This window comes from Arvicanthis niloticus, chromosome 6 (genome assembly GCF_011762505.2).
Source record: "Arvicanthis niloticus isolate mArvNil1 chromosome 6, mArvNil1.pat.X, whole genome shotgun sequence".
NCBI classification, from domain to species: Eukaryota; Metazoa; Chordata; class Mammalia; order Rodentia; family Muridae; genus Arvicanthis; species Arvicanthis niloticus.
In genome coordinates, this window is record NC_047663.1 from 59,415,867 (window position 1) to 59,439,233 (window position 23,367).

Consider the following 23,367-nt stretch of genomic DNA (forward strand, 5'->3'; position numbering starts at 1 on the left):
TCAGCATGCTTGCTCCTGTGGGCTTCTCCAGACCTTACTATAGGTGTGTACAATGTTGACAGATGTGAAAATGAAAATTAAACTACAAAGATCTCTTATAAAATTTTGAAGAAGAGAAAAACAGACCAGATGAATTTTTCTAACCTGCCAAGCAACTATACAAGTAAGTCATTGAAGTAATATATAAAAGACTAACAAACCCAGGAAAGATGCCCACTTCTATAGCAAAGAAAAAACTTAAAAGAAATATCACTTTATCAGCCTGAGCAGATTGAACATGTCCATCTGGATCTGTTAGTCTGGTTTTGATGACCTGTGACAGGAACGGCTGTACAGGATAGCTACATGGCAATATGTATCAAAATAAAAAGGACAGCATACTCTTCTGAAAGCAAGCTCACCCCAGAGCTTACTTTTACAAAAACTCAGGGTAGTTTCAGCTTTAGCACAACCGTGAAAAGGGATGACACTAACAAACGCCATCATACTACTTCAAAAAGTTTTATTTAGGGGTAGGGGGTGTTGAGACAAGTTCTCATCATGTAGCCCTCAAACTCAGCAATCCTCCCATCTCCACCTCTTAAGTACTAGGATTATAGGTATGCACCTGTTACCATGGCTTTTTAAATTTTGAGGTAAAATTCGTATAATACAAAATATACCATTTAAAATTAGTTTCAAGGGTCTGGAGAGGTGGATCAGTGGCTAAGAGCACTTATTGGTCTTCTAGGGGACCCAGGTTCAACTCCCAGCACCTACATAGTGGTTTATAACCATCTGTGACCCCAGTTCTAGAGAATCAAATGCCTTCTTCAGGCCTCAGGGAGCACCAGGCATGTATGAGTTGCACAGACTTACATGGATACAAACATCATACACATAAAATAAAAACATCTAAAACAAAACAACACCTCCACACAACACCAAGTAGTTTTCATGAGTAATTTAATGTCTATCACTACTAATTCCAGAAGAAATTTCCACCCCAATAGGATTCTTTGTATCTCTTATACATTCCTTCCTGCCCCTTTCCCCATAAGCTCCTGGTAACCCACTAACGCTGTTCTGTGATTTTCCTATTTTAGACCTTTCATGTAAACACACTCACATAACGTGGGTTTTTGTTTGTTTGATTGTTTTGACTCGCCTTGAATTTACATGGCATAATGTCTTTGAGACACATTCATGCTATGGCCTGTGTTCCTGTTCACTCCTCAATAGATATAAACACACAGTTGGAGTTCTGTGATCACCAGGAGGACTTAGTCCTCAAAAAAATCCCAACCACTGACAATTCTAGTTACAGGGTTGTTTCTTTGTTTTGGTTTCGTTTTTTTTTTGGAGACAGATGGCATGGAGAGTTCCATGCTGGCCAGGATTCTCAATCTTCCTGCCTTAGCCTTCCAAGTGCTAGGATTATAATCATGTACCACAGCACCAGGCTCCTGTCCACATATATGGCACTGAAAGGAAAACAAAGCAGAATGAGCAGAGAGGATAAGAGGCTATTGGGCGAAAATCCAGAGGAAAGCAGGCTTCCACAGAGGACAGGCTTAACCCTTCAGCAATGTAAGGTGAAGGTTGACAGCCAGGGAACCTTACAAGTGGTGCCATTCCCAGGGTTTTCTGGAGCCTGGTCACATAGCCTAGCACAGGCCACACTGCAGGTGCAAAGGAGGAAGGATGTTCAACATGAGCCAGCATTTGTGAGAACAGTGAGGGTGCAGGATGAGAGGAACCCCCCTGAAATGGAAGCTCTCCAGTGTTAGCCAAGAGCCATCTTGTAAGAAATCTTTAAGAAGGGTGTGCTCCCACCATCCTTCCATTTTCGACTCCCTGCTCTCAAATTCTCCCACACTAGGGAATCCAAACTTTCAGGCACCAAGGCCCTCCACTTCCACTGATGCCTAACCCCTTACCCCATCCCCCCTCCTTCAATTACTATGAGGGTGTGCTCCCACCATCCTCTCATTCCCGTCTCCCTGCTCTTGAAATTCCCCAACACTAGGGAATCCAAACTTTCAGGTACCACTTCCACTGATGCCTGGCAAGGCCACCCTCAACTACCTATACAGGTGGAGCCATGAGTCCCTCCCTTTGTGTTCTTGGGCTGGAGATTTTAGAATGGCTACTCTAGCTTGTTTTTTAGGGCCAATTGCTTGAAAAATTGTTTTCCAGCCTTTTACTCTAAGATAAAGTCTGTCTTTGCCACTGAGGTAGGTTTCCTGTATGCAGCAAAATGCTGGGTCCTGTTTACCTATCCAGTCAATTAGCCTATGTCTTTTAATTGGGGAATTGAGTCCATTGATGTTAAGAGATATTAAGGAACAGTGTTTGTCACTTCCTGTTATTTTTATTATTAGAGGTAGAATTATCTTTGTGTGGCTATCTTCTTTTGGATTTGTTGGAAGAGGATTACTTTCTTGCTCTTTCTAGGGTATAATTTCCCTCCTTGTATTGGAGCTTTCCTGCTATTATCCTTTGTAATGCTGGGTTTGTGGAAAGATATTGTGTAAATTTGGTTTTGTTGGAACAGGGAGGATTAGCTAGGATCTATTGCAGAGCCATAATCTATTCATAGAAATATGTATAATTGTTATTACGATGAAGTTATAATTTCTTAAATGGTACAAAATTTACTTTGATTTCAAATTTAAGGTTTTCATTGGTATGAGCTTCTTATTGATAAAAAAGTGAGATTAATATTGTTACTCTCATAGGTATTGTGCCTGTATAACACATTTAGGAATACAAGGCATAGGCCCAGTCCTTTAACTTTTTTAATTGATTTGAGATGGTTAGCCTGTGAGTTAAGGGCCTATAGCAAATTCATGGCTCTGAGTTTATTGTTAGGGTGTTTTCTATATTTTATTTAGAAATAGCTGAGAGGAGTTAACAGATAACAGTCCATATTGCCTTACATGGATAGTTGGTTTTCAAAACATCAGAAGTCCACAGAATTGATGTTACAAACAATTCTGTATTAATGTTCATTTTGATTAGAGACCTGTCTGCTCCTGAAGGCCTCCTGTCTTAGATTCTAAGAAGAAATTGAGCATCTTTGAAGTTATTTCAGTTGTGGTAAGACAGCCACTAGGCAAGAATTGCCTCTTTTCATCTACAGACAAATCACTGTCCAGAAAAGGACACACTTGCAGAATAGTCGACTGATTATATCTGCCAAGACAGAGTAATCAGCCCTTAATAATTCTGCATCACTCGGTCTGTCAGATGATCCTGGGCCAGAAGGCTGAAGATCGGATGCTCCAACATTTTGTGTATAGGAACTGTCCAGGTGTTCAGCGGTCTCTATAAATTGGCTAAGTTTTAGAAGCTATGCTTGGTGTTTCCCACAATTTCAGTTAACTAAGTCATTCTGGATTTCTGAAGACTTAGGGGTTGAAGACTTATTTACTTTGAGAGAAAAAGTTTGAGAGGATGGTTTTCAGCTGGCATTCATTCTAAAGCCAAGAAAAAAAGGCAGGTTCAGAACTAAGTCTTTTAGTTAGACAGAGGTTCTGTTTAGTCAACAAAATGATGGACTGGGTATTAGGTCTATCTTGTACCTTACTGACTCAAGTTGTTATAGTTATGCTCTAATTGTATTTTAAGAGAAAAGTTTTATTTTAACAGGAAGGGTAATATGTAGGAGGAACTAAGGTGGGAGGAGTAAGGAGAGGAAGAAGAGGAGTAAGGAGAGGAAGAGGAGGAGTAAGGAGAGGAGGAGGAGAAGGACAGGAGGAGCTAGGTAACAAGAGAGGAGGGGGGACATGGAGGCGGATGTTCGAGTGTCTCTGCCAGTCAAAGATAGTTGATGTATCTAGGTTGGATATTGGGTTACACTTCTAATTGTATGGGCATCTTGTTATTGAGCATTACCAAACTTATAAAGCCTTTGATTAATATTAAAAAAATAGTATAAAAGCAAAAAGGAGAAGCGGGGATGGGATAGGGGTTTTCTAGGGAGGGGAAAGGGGGTGGCATCTGAAATGTATATAAAATATCTAATAAAAATTTTCACATCTCAAACAACAACATCAACAACAACAACAGCAACAAACAAGAAATCTTTAAGGAGACCTGTCCTGGGTCAGTTTTGTCACTCACCCTGCCGTGGCAAGGCTATGGCTGCTAACAGACCCCAGGTTTCATATCATATCTTAGAATAATTTCCATTTATCTCTAACATTCCCAGGGAAGGAACTGATGGGTGCAGAATGACATTGCTGCTTCTCTGGGATTCATATATACAAGGGGATATGGCCTCCTCACTTTCTGTATAAACTACTGAACAGAGCTTTTGTTTTGTAGTTTTGCTCCAAATGCAGTTCTTATATGGTAGTCTCACCCATGTGCTATGAACATACTAGTGGGAAAGTGAGAGAGGACTCCAAGGAAAACCAGCTGGAAAAATGGACACTGGGAGAAAGGAGTGTGTGTAACAACTTGGGAAAACTAAAATCTGTTTTTTTTTTTTTTAAACCTTTATTTTCCAACAAATTCTACTGCTGCTTCAGCTTTTAAGATAACCTGGGCCTTATTTTGCATGCCTTCACAGTTCACAGTGGATGACTACACCTCTCTGGAAAGAGCATGATGACAGTCATTTTCCATTGAGAATATTTTTTAAGTTTTATTTATATTTATGTGTGCTAGGAGGTGTATACATGTGTTGGGGTTGTCCAAAAAAAAAAAAAAAAAGCCAGAAGAAGGTGTTGGATACCTAGAGCTAGAGTTACAGGTAGTTGTGAGCTGCCTGAAGTGGATGCTGGAAGTCAAATTTGAGTCCTGTGGAAGAGCAGCAGGGTCTCTTATATATAGGCTGAGTCGTCTCTCCAGCCCCCTGGGAATCTATATTTATAATAAAGTCAAGAAAAGCCTCTCAGAAGACAATAAATAAATCAGAACATTTTACATTCTTTGAATTGTAGTCCTCAAGAGACTTGTCTCAAAAAAGAAAACACACACAGAGTTCAAAATGATCTGATATTTCATAGGCTGCTTGTTTCTGAGTTAGCATGATACACTGCCTGTCTGTGGGAACTCAGAGATGGAATAGCGGAAGTTGCCTACAACGTGGGTGTTCTGTCCAGATTCAAGACCAGATGTCTCCAGACTGACTTTTTTTTTTTCCAAAAGAGAAGATGAAGGTTTTAGTTAACAAGTCCAAACCTGCCTCAAACCTGTCTGTCTCTCAATGACTGTGCAGGCATCAGCTGCTTCTTGAATTCCTAATAATACAAAACAAGAAACAGAATGGATTTGGATAAAATTTCAAGCAAATCCTGGATACTTGAAGCCTTGGTCCTTGCTATCTGAAATGCAAGAACCAAACAGGGTATGAACAATAGATCTTTCATGGCTTTATCTAAGCCTAGGGTCAGCACACTTCTGTAAAGGCCCAGGTTGGAAACAACTCTGGTTTATCAGGTCTCTGTTGTGCTACGTGACTCCATAGCTTCAACAAAGCAGATATAGACAACATATGCTTTAGAAGATGGACCTGAGTTCTACCAGAACCTCCCTACAAAGACACGTAGTGGGATAGAGTTGGCCCACTCATCTGAGATAAGATTCCACTCAGGGTTCAGCAGTGTCAGCCTTACGTTATGGTTTAAGACAGGAAGAACTTTGATGATAAAAGGTTCATGTTCATTGTCTTTCTAAAATTAAAGGCTGTGAGAAAATGAACAAGCGGAGTGACACACAGTACAAATTACAGGAGAGACATTAAGTCTTTTTATGAAAAATGCTTTACCAATACTTTCATGTCCATACCTTAGTTCTATTTATTCATTTTTTAGTTTTGTTGTTGTTGTTTTGTTTTGAGACAGGGTTTCATTGTGTAGCTCTGGTTTGTAACATACTATATAGACCAGGCTGCCTTCAAACTCAGAGAGACCTGCCTGCCTATGCTTCCCAAGCTAGGATTAAAGGCATGCACCACTGTTCAGTTTATGTCTTACTTTTAAAAGGTACAATGTAAAAGGAAATCATTAGCTATTAACGCCCTCACAGGTCTGAGACAGGAGAGCAGAGGTGTGGATGCATGCAACTCAACAGAATTCTAAAGTGACTTCTGATGTTGCAGTCCCAGGTAAACATGCTTCCCATGGGAATTGTTTCCCACTTTAAGGTTTTCTTCTTTTCAAAAAAGACCTGGTTTAATTATTGACTGTAATACTTTTGGATGACCTTTCCCTCAGACTTTCCATCCCTAAATTACATGTCACAATATAATGCTGAATAAAAAAATACATTAACATTATGAATCACAATAAGAAAATGAATATTTGTGAAACCCACCTCCTAAAGAAAATTTAGATCGTCAGTCCTTGGTCTGCTTTACTTTATTGCTTTATTTCAAGTATGTTTAAAGAAACATATATGCAGTAGAGCTTCATGAAACTAAGAAGCTTCTGCACAGCTAAAGAAGCAATCAATAGGATAACAAGGAAGCCCACTGAAAGGAAGAAAATCTTTGCCAGCTATACACCTGACAGGTTTAATAACCAGAATATACAAATAACTCAAAAACAAAAACAATAAAAACAAAAATAAAGACCCATCTCCACCAAAATCAAGCTCCCAAAATTTAAAAGCATAAACCATTTGAAAAATGAGCCTGGAACCTGAGTCTCAAAAGAAAAAAATAATAACTAAGAAATCACTCAAAAGAAAAAAAATATTAACTAAGAAATCACTCAAAAATTATTCATCATTTCTAGCAATTAGAGATATACAAATCAAAACAAGCTTGAGGTTTCATCTTACCCCAGTCAGAATGACTAAGATCAACAGAACAACCAACATAAATACTGGAGGGGACATGGGGGAAAGGGAACCCCCATCCATCATTGGTGGAACTGTGACCTAGTATAGCCACTATAAAAATTAGAATGGAGCATTCTCAAAAATCTAAAAATAAATCTACCATATAACCTTGATTACTTCGCAGAGATGGAAGGTAAGTCCCTGTTGCTGAAGACAACATAGACTTCAGAAAGGTCCCTAGGACCTCTGAGCTGGAACTGACCTGAATGCTCCCTCTCTAAGGACTAGCTTCCAGTACCAGAAGGCACAATGCAAGCTTCTACAGGCAACTGTCTTAGTCACTGTTCTACTGCTGTGAAGAGATACCATGACCAAGAAGGCTCTTATAAGAGAAATCATTTAACTGAGGGCTTGCTTATAGTGTCAGAGGTTTAGTTCATCATCATGACAGGGAGAATGGCAGCGCGCAGGCAGGCGTGGTTCTGGAAACTGAAAACTATATTCTAATTTGCAGGTAGAGAAAGCAAGATACTGGGCCTGGCATGGGCTTTAGAAACTATAAAGGTCATCTCCAGTGACACACATCCTCCAACAAGGCCATACCTCCTAATCCTCAAATAGTGGTGTTCCCTGGTCTAATCATTCAAATATATGAGCCTATAGGGCCCATTATTATTCAAACCACCACAGCAAACAAGAGTCTTACCCAGCTATGACACCTATGAATCATACCAAGACCAGCATGTCATGAAATCCCTACTAGTGCAATGGTGGTACACATAACTTGGTGGTAATCAACAGCTCTCCTTAAGACCTGCTCAACAAAAAGGATATCATACCTGGTACTGGAAACTAACTATCCAAGGCTAGTGAAATCATGGTCATTGGAGAAGGATCTACAATTATTAATTTACTAAACTATATTATCCCTTAACAACAATCTATAAACATCTGTCCTTACACCTACAGATGTGGGTAGTCTTCACCTCTCATCAAAGAAACTTCTCTTTGTGACAGACAAACCATTACAGAAAACCACAACCAATTAAAATGCAAAGTTGTGGAGCCCAGTCTTGATGGATGCATTTAGAAAATATTCCCACACCTACGGAAGAGGCAGAAATATTGTAAGAGCCAGAGGATCATTGGTTGTGAAATTTTGTCTCCAAGTAATCAGAAAAAGTCTCACCAACATGACGGCCCAAATGTGAGCTGAACAAGGACACCAAGAAATGCACCAAACTGTATGGGGGAAAAGCCCACAAGGCCAAAACCGTACACGATAGACTACAGGCAACTGAGTGAATCCAGGAGCAGGAGGGGTGGCCCTCTGCAGGGAAGAGCACATCAACTGATTGTCTGGTGCCAAGTGGTTAGCCCTAAAAACATACAACAAGTAGCATTACATGAACGTAACAGGTCACACTTAGGAATATATATGCATATGCAAATACATGTATGCATGCACTAACATCTGATGATAAAAGAGGCCATGAGTTTGAAGGAGATTGTGGAGCAATAATTTACTTTCCATTCCCATGACCTGTTTTTTTCCCTTTAAATGGTTTATTTTTATTTTATGTGCATTAGTGTTTTGCCTGCATGTGTGTCTGTGTTAAACTGTCAGATATCCTGGACCTGGAGCTATATACAGTTGTAAGCTGCCATGTTGGGGCTGGGGAATTGAACCCAGATCCTCTGGAAAAGCAGCCAGTGCTTTTAACTACTGAGCCATCTCTCCATCTCCACTATGCATTTTTCTAACCCAGAAATTCAATATAAATGGAGTCATATAATGCCATCTGTATCTGACTCTTTTCCTCAAAACAGACGCCATTTTGGGAGTAGGATTTAGTTTGGTGAGAGAGCCCTGAGTTTAGTCCCCAGTGGTGCAATTCATGCTCAGTGTGTGTGAGGCCCTCATCCAATCCTCAGCACAATACAAAATAACCTAGGCTGTACCATAAAATTGTATTTTTAAATGGAAAGGGAACCCTTTGGCTACAGTCAATGGGTCTTCTGTGCTCTAGTGTGCTTGCATGTTGCTGGAACACTGTCCATTTTTCCCAGAACTGAAGGAAGCTGGTGGAGGACAAATACTACCATTACTCCCACTGTGTTGCGGAAACATCAGGTGTGTGGTATTCTGGCCAGGCTTCCGCAGGTTCATATTGTTGGTACGTTCATACCACTGGCATATTCACTGTGGCCCTTGGGAGTTGCAGCTTCTGTAAGTTTGGTGAGGCTGAACCAAGAGAGAAGGCATATGCAGATTTTTTCAGAAATTATGACTCGATGAAAGATTGTGAAGACACAAGGAAGGCTGGAAGCTTTCAGAGTGCAGTGATTGCAGACTGTAAAGAATTCTTGGGATTGAGCTCCACAGAAGTTCATCACTGACCTGTATTCTGAACTACAAAATGTGACTGTGTGGGCTAAGGAATAGTTTCTCCCAATAAATAAATAATTAAGAAATATATAGACAAGAAGAAGGAGGATAAGGAAAAGAGAAAAAGAATTAAGCTATCTCAGATCTATTATTTTCTTGTTTTTGTAGTATTGAGGATGCAATCCCAGCCTTAAGCATGCTGCATAAATGTTCTACACTGAGCTACATTCTAGCCCCCACTTTTTTTTACTTGAGCCTTTAGCTTTTTCTGAAGCATAATGCTTAAGGGCTTTATAATATTCTGTAACAGATATATACCACAATATATGTAATTCTCCACTATAAGCAATTCTTATCATTTCCAATTTTTAAAATAATTATAAAGAAAAGCATAATAAGTATGTAATTATATCTTTACAGGCATCTATGACTATTCTTTGGTATAAACATCTAGGAATGAAGAATAATTCTGTGTTAAAGGGTACACTCATTTTTACAGTACCTGCATACACTTCTAAACTTCTTCCCCCAAGCTGGTACTCATCTGCTTTGAGTAGGATTCTCATTCTGACCACATCATCATCATCACCACCACAACCACCATTACAACCATTACTATCACCATCATCAAAACTCTTCCCACACAATAAGAAATGATATCCCATCCTTCCAATTGCACTGTTTTGATGCCCAGTGTTCAGTTAAATATTTAGTTTAAAACACATTCCAAGAATGGAGTCCTGTGAGAATTCTGAGTGCTTGTGAGAAAACAAGAGTCTTGAGACCTGTTTCTTCAAAACACAGGATTGTTCTTGGAATGTGCTTTTGTGCCCCTAACCAAGTGTAGCAGATAGAAGGGAGTTTACTTTAGATTATTCATTGCATGGCTTTTGTTACTTGTTCATATGCTTCTATGGATTACATGTTTTTGCAACATGGGTCTTGTCCTTGAGATTGACACTTTACTCAGGTGACTCTTCTTAACCCTCAGCGTATAAATTGTTTGATGCAATGAATAAAGTTGGCTATTGCATGAGACTTTAGCTTGTCTAGTTTTTAGGCCCCATTATGCCAGGGTCACACTTCGTAGCTAACAACACACTTTTGTATTTTTGAGTACTTTAAATGTCTGTGACTTATTTTATTAGTGTGTTTTTCTGATAGAAGTTCAGTCTTCACAAATTTCAACTGAGCTAACCCTCCATCTCCTGCTAGTGACTTTGTTTTGTTTCATTGGTTTACCAAGACAAGGTTTTTCTGTGTAGCCCCGTTGTTTGGTGTTTTGTGACAGTATCTCTCTATGTAGCCTTGCCTATCCTGGAATTCTCTGTGTAGATGAGGCTGGCCTTGAACTCACAGTGATGAGAGTATGTACTACCACTTCCAGCCTGCTGGAGATTTAAAAGAAGCCACTTACATGCAGTTTACTCTACTGCACTCAGGGATCACCAGGGTTTGTGCTACAGAGCAGACATTAATACTGCTGGGGAGGCAGGATTCATGCTTCTCTTTCCTTGGGGACAATTGAGGAATGCAAAAAATGGCACAACTCAGGTGTGCACATCTTCAGGAGCCCGTTTCTAGCTGTGACACAGCAAGGCCAATTACCACTGAGAGGCATTGCCTACCGCTCAGGAGCTCAGCTTCACTTCCAGCAGAAACAGCCTCTCATCCTACCCTGACTGCTCTTTTCCTGCCTGTCCATTACCCCAAACATGGTTCTCTCCTTCCTGCCTAAGCTATTCCCACTAACTGCCTCTACTTGGGATCCCTTCCATACCACATCTGCAAAGGCTGACTGTCTGATCGGAACTGTAGTGATATGGAAAGGTTAGAATGTTGCAGATCCAGAGCCTAAATTATACTTTCTCTTGGGCTAGCTTTAGCCCTCTTAAATGGCCACTCCTTGCCCATCTCTGTGCCAAACCTAACATACTGTGATTAACAGACAAACCCCTTTTTGGAAATTATGACTTACACCAAGCCAAAAGCTAAGAATGTTACCAGACAGCATCTGACTCTCTTAGAATAGACTGCCCCATCTTGCTCGAACTGCCTCTCTCATGTTTGCATGACTATATTTTTAAAATACCTTGAGACTGTTTGTTTTGTTACTATAAAGCTCCACAAAACTGTTCCCTCCCTGGAATAAGAAACCTGGAGGTAACCTAGCTCTGTGTTTCCTGGGATATGACCACTCAAATTCAGTTCAAGAATAAACTATCTCTTATTCCCTTTGAGGTGAAAGCTGTAGTTGTTTTTGTGAGGATTGTATCTGTTTTTCTATCAACAGTATGAATGATTATTTTGGTGGCCTTATAACTGTTGCCTAAAACTAGTTTCTTTACTTCATGCTCAATCCTCACTTACTTGTCTCTCAGGTCAGGTTTAGAAGTAATCTTATTATATATACACAATCTTCCCCAGAACTGCCATGAATCAAAACTATCAGAAGTTGCTAGGATGCTGCTGCTGGCCTCAGGCTGATGCAACACAAACCTAAGCACTGACAGCAGCATTCAGATTCCCACCTACTGGTGTGGGTTCTCAACTCAGGGTCTTGCACATAAGCACATAACCCCAAGGATACAGCATCCAGTTTTTAACTACTGTTCCTCTCTCAGCCTTGATATGGCTGACAGTTCAGTCTCACTCTCTGGTCTCAGTGCCTATGAAATAGGCTGTAAACTTTGATTGAGTCTTGGTGAAAATGGGAAGCTAAAATGTGAATCACAATGACTGTAGTGGAAGGCTCTGGGAGGAAACCATCTTGGTGATGGAGTTTTCTTATTTAATCACTTTTTCTAAGGGAGCTTAAATTATCCCACTAAAGATATGGGAGTAAGCCTGTGAGTGTAGCTCAGTTCCCAGCTCACCATGGTGATGATTTTTACAAGGTGAGCCCTTAGAAGATGGTTGGGTCCCTTGATGCGATTATAGCCTTACAAAAGGGGGTTGAGAATTGTCTTCCTTCTTTCTATCATGCAAGGACACAGCCAAAGGTGTAACCTATTTAACAGGAACAGGCATCCTCATCACAGATCTGCCTTGATCTTTGATTTCCTAAGCCTTAACTATGAAAGGTAACTTCCTATTGTCTGTAAACCATCTAATTTGTGATATTTTGTAGCAATGTGGAAGGACTAAGACAGGTATTCAGGCAACTCAGATATGTGGGCAGCAGAAGAACCCCAGCCTAAAGTGCACTCTTGACAGTTATGCACCTCAAGATGTCAAGAGTCTGCATGCTGAAAAAGAAGTAGAGTATACAAGAATGACAGGAATACTAAAGGCTACAAGAGAAGACCATCACTTTCCCATCAACTTAGCGGAAGCTAACATTCAAGTCTGCAGGAGCTGTGAAATTTGTGTGTGACCTGATTGTAGATGGAGCAGCGTAAATAGCATTTGCTTAGCAACTTGCTCAGTTTCTGCTTCCACGTGTTGGAGGCAGAACCCTTACCTGGGAGCTCTGAAAAGAATCAGCTTCCAAAGTAAAGTAGTCTTAGCAGAGTTCACATTTCTAACTTTGTCATGACCTGGACTGAATTGCCAGTGTCTACCAGAGTCCAGGACATGGCAGAGCCCTAGGAACACAGCCAAGGTGCATGGAGACAACAATGCCTTGTGCTGCTTAGGAGTCGACTAACAGAGGGCTCTGCAGAGATTTGCAGTGAATTCCACACAATCCAGGTCAAGGTCCCTTGGTGAAGGAAGGCAGAAGGAAAGGAAACCTGTCCTCAGCTCAGCTGGCTACTGCACTTGTAGCCATGAACCTCACAAATATAGAGCACCTCACAAAGGCATATTATGGGCACCAAAAAGACCTCAGCATTCTGATGTTTCATGCTACTTACTGGCTGTCAGGCAGGGACCCTGAGCCAGTGGACTGGTGTTTAAAGGCTTCCCTTCCACAGTGTCCCTTTCAATCCAACACCTGGCTAGGTAGAAAGACAGTGAGGTAGAAGTTATTTGAAGTAAAAACCCATATGGTCTTCAAAGAGATTATGAATCATCTGAACTTTCAACAATTGGTTTTGTCTTCTTAATTCTGTGAGTGTATGTACAAAGAGCTCCAGACACCAATGTGAACAAACTGGTCTAGCTAGACAATAGTTTGTGAAAGGTAGACACATGTGTGATTTATAATTCTTTCTAAACTTACATTTAACAATGAGTGAAAAATATTCCTCAGACACAATAAGTTGTGGGTTTTATTAAATATAAAGTATCTTGAAAACTTAATCCAAGACATTTACAAAACAAGTTTTTGTTAGGAAATATTTTTCTCTCAACTGACTGGAAATATACCGTCGATCTCCTCCCTGCCATTTAATTATAGCGCCACACCACAAAGGGTTAGTTTCTTCTGAAAACTGTAATTGTCTTTGAACTCCTCTTGTCTGTCCCTGATGCACTCCTGCAGTAGAGAAATGACAGCACCCAGCCAGAGACAACTGCGCTGGGCTCAGCCACAGTAGAGGCTGACTGCTCTCTTTGACTGTTTTCTTCCAGTTTCCATTACCATCCTTTCTTGACACTAACCCCCACCCCTCACACAATCAGCATTCTTTTGCTTCTCCTGCATTTCCATTTCCTCAGCAGCATGGCTGACAAGTGGAGGGATGCTTTCATGGAAATGGTTTCCATTTGCGGGACAGTTCATCCCTTAGACTAGAACTTACCAAGGGTAAACAGAAATGCTAAAAGAATAAAATTGAATTAGAAGCAAGTGTGTCCTCTGGGATCTTTTGTTATTTGTCATGAATATGACTGTATTTTGAGTTTTGTGACATAAAGAGAGAAATTAAAAAAAAAAAAAACAAGATAAAGGTAATACTACTCTTGCATAAACTCTGATTTTAAACTACTGTATGGTTAATACAACAAAGAGAATTTCAGCCCTGCTTCTCAGCTAACTGGGACTTAGCTAAGCCATGGTTACTTGCTAGTTTCTTTCTTGGTCCTGGCTACTTTCAAAAGCTTGAGACTGGGAAGGTCTCATATGGTGCTATAAAGTCAGAATCTTCTGAGGGTTTAGCAAAAGGGGGGGGGATAAAAATTTAAAAGGAATATCTATTCAGCATTAATTATAGAAAAATAAAGCTTCACTATGTGTTCCTGGTTGGCCTGGAATTCAGAGTGCGGCCTACCTCTATCTCTACAATGTTGAGATTGAAGGCATATGCTACCACACCTGGCCCTCAGACAAATGATTCCTGGACAGGATACAAAAAGCACTTAACCATTAGAGAAAAGATGCATCCATCTGGCTTAGTACAAATTAAGAGCTCTGGGCTAGCAAGAGATGTCTAAGCAGGTAAAAGCACTTGCTTTGATTCCTGAAGCCCACATAAAAGTGGAGAGAATCAACTTTACAGAGTTGTCCTCTGACCTCCACAGTTGCATTATGGTGGCATGCATGTGTCTACATACATGCATCTAAACATACACAAATTGAAAAAAAATAAATACATTTTTTTATTAAGAGTTTTGTTTTTGGAGTGAAATTTCAAGCCACATGAAAGAATTTGTGATACATCTATTTAACAAAGAACTTACATATAAGCTATAAAAACTTGAAAACTTAAAATGTATGTTTTATTTTATCTATCTCTGACAGTTTTGGCTGCATGTATGAATGTGCATCAGCAGGTGTCAGATGCCCTGGAAAAGATGGTGATAGCAACGAATGCTTTTAAACACTAAGCCATCTCTCCAGCCCCATAAAAAGGAATTTAAAAAACAATGAAGAAGAAAAGGGGGAAATGATTTTAAAAATGGGCAAAAGTTTAGCAGGAAGCTCATTGACAGAGTGCTTTACATGTAAGAGGCTCTATGCTCCATTCCCAAGAACAAAAAATAAATACAAAGTAAATAAGTAAGGATGAAAGGCCTGATAGATACATCTCTACAGAGAGACTGTCCAAATAACCAGTTAACTTACCGTCAATCTCACTAGCCAACAGGCTAACAAAAATCAAAACTATCACAAGTGACTACACCTTTAATCCAAATGACTATGAGCAAGGAGAGCAGAATGCTGGTGATAACATACAGAGACATTTCTCCCAGGACTGACGGTGGGATGAATGACACACAGTTACTGCTTTGCATCCTCTATCATATCTCATTATGGACATGCAGTAAGGCCCAGGGATTCCTAAGTGCATATCCAGCAGGTGTAAGAATATCAATAGTATAGATAAGTAATGACAACATCATAAACTGTATTACTAAATAGCAAGGAGAATAAGTTACAGCAATCAAGGACAGACCTTACTCAATACTGTGTGAAAAGTCAGATGAAAATATTATATAGCCTTTTGTTCCTTGTATCTAAAAGCTGAGAAAGGCATCACTACTCAAGCACTTTTACAGAAAACCCACATGGAAAGAAATGAGGCAGACAGGTATACTGGGGAGTGGCAAGGGGCTCTGGCTGGAAAGTTACAACAGACTTGTAGGAACTGGACATGCTATTTCTGGATGGGGTTTTTGACTTGTTTTTCATTTCATAATGATTAATGAGACTCTAATTCATGTACTTTTATCTTTGTGTATGTTATTTCATAATAAAAGTTTCAACCTATATCAGGTATCACTTCCTTGTCTGCTCCTCTCAGAAAGTAAACACCATCCTAGACAAATAAAACTAAACTAAATAAAAACACTTAAAGCTAAAAAAAAAAAAAAAAAAGAGTTGGAAAACCTTTGGAAGCCTTTATGCAAATAAGGAAGACTTCCCTTTTTGTGAAGAAGCTTTAGCAACAGCTCTGTCCAGGGAGGAATGAGGCATAAGGTTCCCTTCCTACAGCACATGTGACTACTTACAGATATAGTTTGTGGATGGATTACAGACTGGCTTTCTGTCCCCACACCCTGCCTCTCCTCATCTGGGGGACCTTTGCATAGTACAATATACAAATATCATACCCTCCCTGGAAGTCACGGCTGAGAGAACAGAGATTGCTAGCCCATTATATGTCAACTGGGCTACCAAGCACATGCACACATGGGACATGTCCTGGCACAGGACCACAAATGCCCACTTGGCAGCACCCCTCCTTACCGCATAACCTTCTGTCTTCTTCTGACACCATTTCAGGAGTGCGTTACGCTTAGAGCCACCATATTCCCGGGCCAGGGCTGCCAGAGGGTCTCTTCTTTCAACACTGGTGATAAAGAAGAACACAGTTAAGGAGGATGCTGGTGGACTGGTTGGGTTTTTGTTTGTTTGATTGATTTTTCGTTTTTGCTTTTTGTTTTTTGTTTATTTTTCTTTTAAGACAAGGTCTCATATGCCTCAGGCTCAGGCTGGTCTTGAACTCCCTCTACAGGCAAGGATGACTCTGAACTCCTGATCTTCCTATCTCTACATCTCAGATGCTGGGATTACAGGTGTGCACTACCACATCTGGCAAGATGTTGACTTTTAACACCTACAAATATGTAAGAAATAACTATATAAGAAAAAGCTGAAATGTAGGTTTATGTAAATAGTACGCTAAAGAAAAGCACTCTAAAGACAAATTAGTCACATTAAAAATACACTATGTCTCATGTTGTAAAAGAAAACTAAATTGTACTTGACAACTGTAAATCTGAGGATTTTTTCCCCACCAAATGGCTGGAGGGGTTCAGCAGTTAAGAGACTTTACTGCTCTTGAAAAGACACAGGTTTTGTTCCTAGCAATACAAGGCAGCTCACAACTGCCTATAACTGCACTTTCAGGAGACTGGATATTCTCTTCTGACTTCTGAGGGCTCCTACATACATGGGGTACACAAACATACATATAAAATAAAAAATAAATCTTTAACATGTATTCATCTAGCTTTTTGTTAAGTGAAATACAACATCATTTGAGTATAATATGCCTATACATGGCTACACTCTAACATGTAAAGAGTAAGGGAAAAGGCATAGTAAAACCTCAGACTAGCTGTTACAGGAGATTCTAGGAGTGGAGAGGAAGGAAATATTAGTAAAATAAAATGAAATGACCCAGAGTCTTTGCCCAGTTTATGGACCATGGACTCTAGGCACAGAATGAGTCAAAGTTGAGATGACATCACTACTTGTAATATCTTAGCATACTAAGAGCAAGTGTTTAGGAGCCCACTGTTGGTCTCTCTCAACACTGACATTATTTTTATGCTAGTCAAAATTATTAAAATGTCAAGAAGAGACTCAAGATCATACAGAGCCTTCTAGCATGGGGATCATGGAGTCAGAAGCATACTGCTGTAGGAGTTTTGTAGTGTACTCTATTTCATAACAGGGAAAGAAAAACTCACCAAAAGGCCAAAAAAAAAAAAAATACAATGGGATAGGAATTATCAACATACTTCTAAGGTAGATAGATATAATTGAGACATTGACCCAAGAATGCTCAAGGTAGCAAGGTAGCATTCTTACAATAGTAAAAAGATAACCAACTATGTGCCAACAAGCAGAGAAGCTGAGGTCCAGTCACACTCGTGGAATATTCCATAGTAAGAAAAATTACAGCAATTATTTTACAAACACCCAACTTACCACAGGTCCAAAGCAACAGGGCCAAGAGATCACAGGCTACAACCTTCAAACCATGAGCCAAAACAAACCTTCTCTTTGGACAGGTCAGTCATCTTAGTTATATGATGGAAAGCCAAGTAATAAAAGGTCCCCCTGCCCATCTTTTCTTCCCCTTCCCAGTGTGGAGACAGACTTGTACAAAGTTCTCCCCTGTATCTGACTATGCCCAGGAAAAGATGAACACAGCTATCTTCAGCCTTCATCCACCAGCCAGATCAACAGAGGAAGAAAACCTGGGTCAGAAACCACAACCAGAGGATGTATTCAAAAGATATTTTACTGCCGTCCTAAAACTCACCCAACCCTCTCCATCCCTTGCCCTGGAAGAAGCTGTTTAGGTTTTTACTAGTCGACCTTTTCTTTCAGTCTCGCACTTTGTACATGGTTCCCATGTTTCTGCATATTAACAACAGTTTGTATGTTTTTCTTGTTAATCTACTCCCAGCTTACTTTACAAGCTAAAATGATAAACCCTTTAGAGGAAAACAACAAAAAAGTTTTGTATGTGTGCAGAGAGAAAGAATGTATGTATGAAGGCGCATGTGCATGTAGTGCGTATGTGGAGGGTAGAGGTTGGTGTTGATTGTCTCCCATAATTGCTCTCCATCTTATCCTTTGAGATGGTCTTTTCTGAGCTTGGTGCTCATCAGTTGGTGAGACTGGCTGGCCAGAGCTCTGGCATCCACCATTGTCATGCCACACCCCTGCTCCCCACACCAGGGTTATAGACAAGGCAAGGGGTGGGGATCCAAACCAGGTCCTCATGCTCATATAGAAGATACTTTACCAGCCAAGCCATCTCTCCAGACCCTTAATAAAATATGTTTTTCAATAATTTTAACCAAGAAATGAATGAATGATTCTAGGTCTCAGAAATATAAACTAATGTAGAGGTGTTAAATAAAGTACTTCTATCTCAAAAAATAAGGTGGAGAGTGAAAGAACATCCTATGTCACACAAATAATAATTAATAATAAAAAATAACAAGATATTTAATAATAGAGGTTGAAAATTTATTCTATTCTGAGACAGGGACTCACTATGTACTCAAGACTGGCCTTGAACTCCTCGTCTTCCCACCTCAGCTTCTTAAGTGCTAGAACTGTAAGTGTAATTGACTATGCATAGCTACAGATTAAATTTCTAATGCAAAAGTTCCAGGCCTGGCAAGATGGTCATCACTTGCTGCCAAGTCCAGTGTGCTGAATTCAAACCTTGTTGGTACTTATGTGATAGACGTTGTCCTCTGGGGTGGGGGGTTGGGGGGAGAAGAAGTTGTCCTCTGACTTCCATATGCACTTTGTGGCACATGCTCTCGCAAAGATAAATGTAATTTTAAAAATCTAACCTTAATAACATGAATGTAAAAGAAATAAGAATTTTAAATAACTAACTGACCTTTTATGAAAAATAGTCTACCTTTGAATTTATGGCATTGAGTTGAGAGTAGTGCTAATTCTGGTCCTTCTAATCTGTTTCTATTAGTTAATCTGCAGATACAAGATGGTCTAGATTTGGAACTTTTTTTTTTTTTTTTTTTTTGTTTGTTTGTTTGTTTCTCTGTGTAGCCCTGGCTGTCCTGGAACTCACTCTGTAGACCAGGCTGGCCTCAAACTCAGAAATCTTCCTGCCTCTGCCTCCCAAGTGCTAGAACTAAAGATGTATACCACCACTGCCTGGCTATATTTGGGGCTTTTATAAACCTATTGAAACATCGGACTTTACCTATTTGGGATCAAATATCAGTTACATTCCAAAGATACAGACTCTGAATGTATTCAGACTCACAAATCTTCCCATAAGACACATATAGATGATCACAGTACTATACAGCTCTTAACCCTGAAATAGACAGTTTTGTAGACTTATCTATGGGTGAACTGTTACGTGGAATACAAGGCAAGGCAGTGGGAAAGATACCCAAACGTATAATGAAATTACACATCCAAATGAGTGGAAGACATCCAAGTGAGATTTGAATTTCAGTCCTCTGCTTTCATGGGAGATGCTCTGACCTACTGAGCCATCTCATGTTTACTATTTTGATGGTAGATTCATTAGTCCTGGAGTGAAGAGCTAAGCCATCATCACGGGTGAGGGGATGGAGCTATACTTCAGACCCAGAAGAGCAGGATGCAGTGCGATGACTGCTCCAGGGGCTTCTGAGAGGGCTGCAGTAGAACACCAGGAGCTTCAATCAGAAGACTAACATGGAAAAGTAGGGACAACTCTGGAGAGAAGGGAAACAGATGAAATGTGCTTGCCAGGATGTTGACCAGGGGCACTGGCAGGGAGGAGGTAGCAGAAGCTTGGGTGTAAAGACAGGCGTTTAGCAACTGCCTTGCCAGCCTCCCTGTTCATTCCCTCCTCTGCTGCATGCTACCCCTCTTTGCTAACACCCCTTTAAACACTGATCTTAAAACGTCTCTCTAATCCTCTTTCTATGCCACTGTGTTCTCAATAATCTTGCTTAAATGGCAGGTCTGCTCTTAATCACTACTCAAAAACAAAAACACAATCCCACAGTCTTAGTGGTTCCCCACTGCTTTACCAAAATAAGTATGAAGCTCTTTTTTGGCAATGCAGACTGTTTGCAACAGGGCTCCAGCCTGCCTTTCCGGCTATAACTCCCCAGCTGTCTACCTGGATTGGCTGGGAGCCTGCTGTATGTTTGCCAGGGACTTCTAGAGAGTTGAGCTCCACCCATCACAGCTACTAGCAGAGTTCCCAGTCTTCTCTAGACTCCCTGATCCACCAACAACCTCTCAAGTACTTTTGTTTAAACTTTAAAGATTGATTTATTTATTTTATGGGTATATATGTGCACCACAGAAGTACATGTGCTCCTGGAGGCCAGAAGAAGATAGTGAATCTTCTGGAAATAAAATTTTAGGCACTTGAGAGCCATCTAATAGGAGTTTTAGGAACTGAACCTGGGTCCAGCAACAAGTGCTCTTACCCACTAAGTCAACTCTCCATGTCCCTCTTTCCTTAAACTTTAACATTTTAAAAACTTCTGTGTGTGTGTGTGTGTGTGTGTGTGTGTGGCATGTGTGCCAATGCATGTGTGTGGAGGTCAGAGGACAACTTTGTGGAGTTGGTTCTTTCTTGTATGTGGGTTCTGGTGACTGAATTTAGGTTGGCAGGCTTGCATGACAAGAGCCTTTATTTACTGATACATCTCAGGGCTCCTGCTTACTTAAAAAAGTACAGTCTTTCATTTGATTTTGTCCCAAACCACTATGTAGTGTCTTATTAGACTTGTTGACAGTGTGTTTTACATCTTAACTGCTGTCATTCAGAAGTAAGCTGTGGATGAGACAGAGAGGGAGGAGGATGTTCATCCCATTTCTCATAATTAAAGTTCAGTACCTGAGCTTGCTTGGCTTCAGACCCCCAGTGGACGCACTCAGTAGTCTGGTGTTCCCAAAGCCCAGGGAGGGGGGTCTGCTCAGGGATTCCAGTGAGGGACTCTTTCGGAGATAAGGGTCTGACTTCCGGTCCTCAGCCCTTCCCTTCAGAAGATCTGTGTGAATAATAACATTGTCACCTACTTCTAAAGGGGAGAAATCTGGTTAGCATACTTTATTCTCAAGTACTAACACACATCTACATAAGTATGCACATATACTCCAGGCAGGACTACCCACATACTCTGTAAAACCTTGGGCCAGTGTGAATAGCTCAGTTGTTCAGAGTGCTTACTGAACAATCATGAGGACCTGAGTTCAGATCTCAGCAAGCTAGGTGTCCTGTGCACACCTGAAACCCCAACTCCAATAGAAATGAAAACAAAGAGAATTTCTGTACTTGCTAGCACACAGCTTAGCCAAGAAAATGAGAACCTTTTTGACCTCTTCCAATGTTCAGAGAAGCACATATCCACACTCATATTCACATACATATATATATACATACATACATACATACATACATACATACATACATACATAAAATAAATCATAAAAAAAGGATCTAGATGAACTGCAGAAATGACCCAGTGATTATAAGCACTGGCTGGGTTCAATTCCTAGCACCCAGCTGATGGTTCACAACTATCTTTAACTCCAGTCCTAGGGGGATTCAACATCCTTTTTTGGCCTCCACAGGCACCAGGCACATCAGTAGCTCACAAACAACATGCAGGCAAAACATGCATACATGTAAGAGAAAAAGAAAGGCCGGGCGGTGGTGACGCATGCCTTTAATCCCAGCACTTGGGAGGCAGAGGCAGGCGAATTTCTGAGTTCGAGGCCAGCCTGGTCTACAGAGTAAGTTCCAGGACAGCCAGAGCTACACAGAGAAACCCTATCTTGAAAAACAAAAAAAAAACAAAAAAACAAAAAAAACAAAAAAAAAAAAAAGAAAAGAGAGAGAGAGAGAAAAAAAAAGAAAGAGAAAGAAAAAGCCTAGTGCCAAAGCAACCCTTTGTTCAAAAATGATTATTAATTTCAGTCAGTTATCAAAGTATTAAGTAAAGTATGGACCCTTCTAAGAGCCTATCAGGTCAAATGCCAAGCAGCAGACAAAACGAAGGGACACAAGAACGATCGCCCACATGAGAAAAAGTTGTTTCAGTTACAGACTTATAGTTGACTAAAAACTGAGCACAAACATTTTTAAAGACTCCTTTCTGCTCCTTTCATATTAGCATTAGTGAGAACAAGTACTACAATAAGCTGAATTCTCCAGATTTCTCAAAGCATCATAAGAGCAAAAATGAGCAAAAAATACTTAAGACTGTCTTCTATAGAATGGAAGCTGGAGTTGAGGGACTCGGGTGATTAGCTGAACATCACAGGACAGCTGGGGCCACCTTGTCACCCACAGTCACAGAAGAAAACAGTACCTCTTCAGCTAATAGCCATCAATTATGGGCATGATGTTGGGGGTGAGGCCAATTAGGTCTGAATAGCAGAGAAAAACAGTTCTACATCACTGAAGAGAACAACAAAAACAGGACATTAATCTGCAGTTGGGATGACCTCAGTGTTGACAAGCAGTTGCTGGAAATGGCTGGAAGCAAACAGTTTTCACTATGCAGTCCTTTATTATAGTAAACAGAATCGTCTCTGGGAGACAGGTGCCTGGGGGTAAGAAGGAGGGTAGTCAAGTGAGCTACACAGCAATAATTGTGGCCTCAACTTTATTATTTATCGTGTCAATCAAAAGAATGGTTCTTTAGATAATTAGGAAATTTGGAAGCTGGTAGAACACCCCGACAAAGACATAAAAATATAATCACCAACAGAGTACAGTAAAATAGTAAATTTTATGTTGTATAGCTTTTACCACAAAATTAAAAAATTCACCTAGCACTGTTCAAGCAAGTAAGTTACTCCCTATTTTACACTGCATAATGAGCATGTGCTATATTACACAATGATGCAGACAGGCTTCCAATCTTCTGTTTCGGCCTCCACACTCCATTTCGGGGAAAGAGATGCTCAGACCTGAATGCTTTTAGGTTGCAGCCGTACTCATTTCCCAAGCCCTGGTTACTTAAGAATGTATTAAACCGATCCTGCCTACACTCTGTAAACGGGACAGCAAAGGCCAGATGACAGTGTGTCTCTTTACAACACCAAGTATGAAATCTTTAAAGCTTGCTGTTAAGGCCTA

The 23,367-nt window shown here is 40.3% G+C and overlaps 1 protein-coding gene across 7 annotated transcripts in view; it reads right to left on the reverse strand.

Annotated features, from left to right (window-relative positions):
* The window catches only part of Specc1 (sperm antigen with calponin homology and coiled-coil domains 1), a 261,968-nt gene that overhangs the window by 39,106 nt on the left and 199,495 nt on the right, over positions 1-23,367 (reverse strand). For all 7 annotated transcript variants that reach the window (XM_034506720.2, XM_034506722.1, XM_034506721.2 and 4 more), the window contains 2 exons: positions 21,118-21,271; positions 16,236-16,338 (listed from right to left, as the gene is read on the reverse strand). In XM_034506720.2, coding sequence (XP_034362611.1) covers positions 16,236-16,338; positions 21,118-21,271 — 257 coding nt within the window. The remainder of the gene's footprint in view (positions 1-16,235; positions 16,339-21,117; positions 21,272-23,367) is intronic.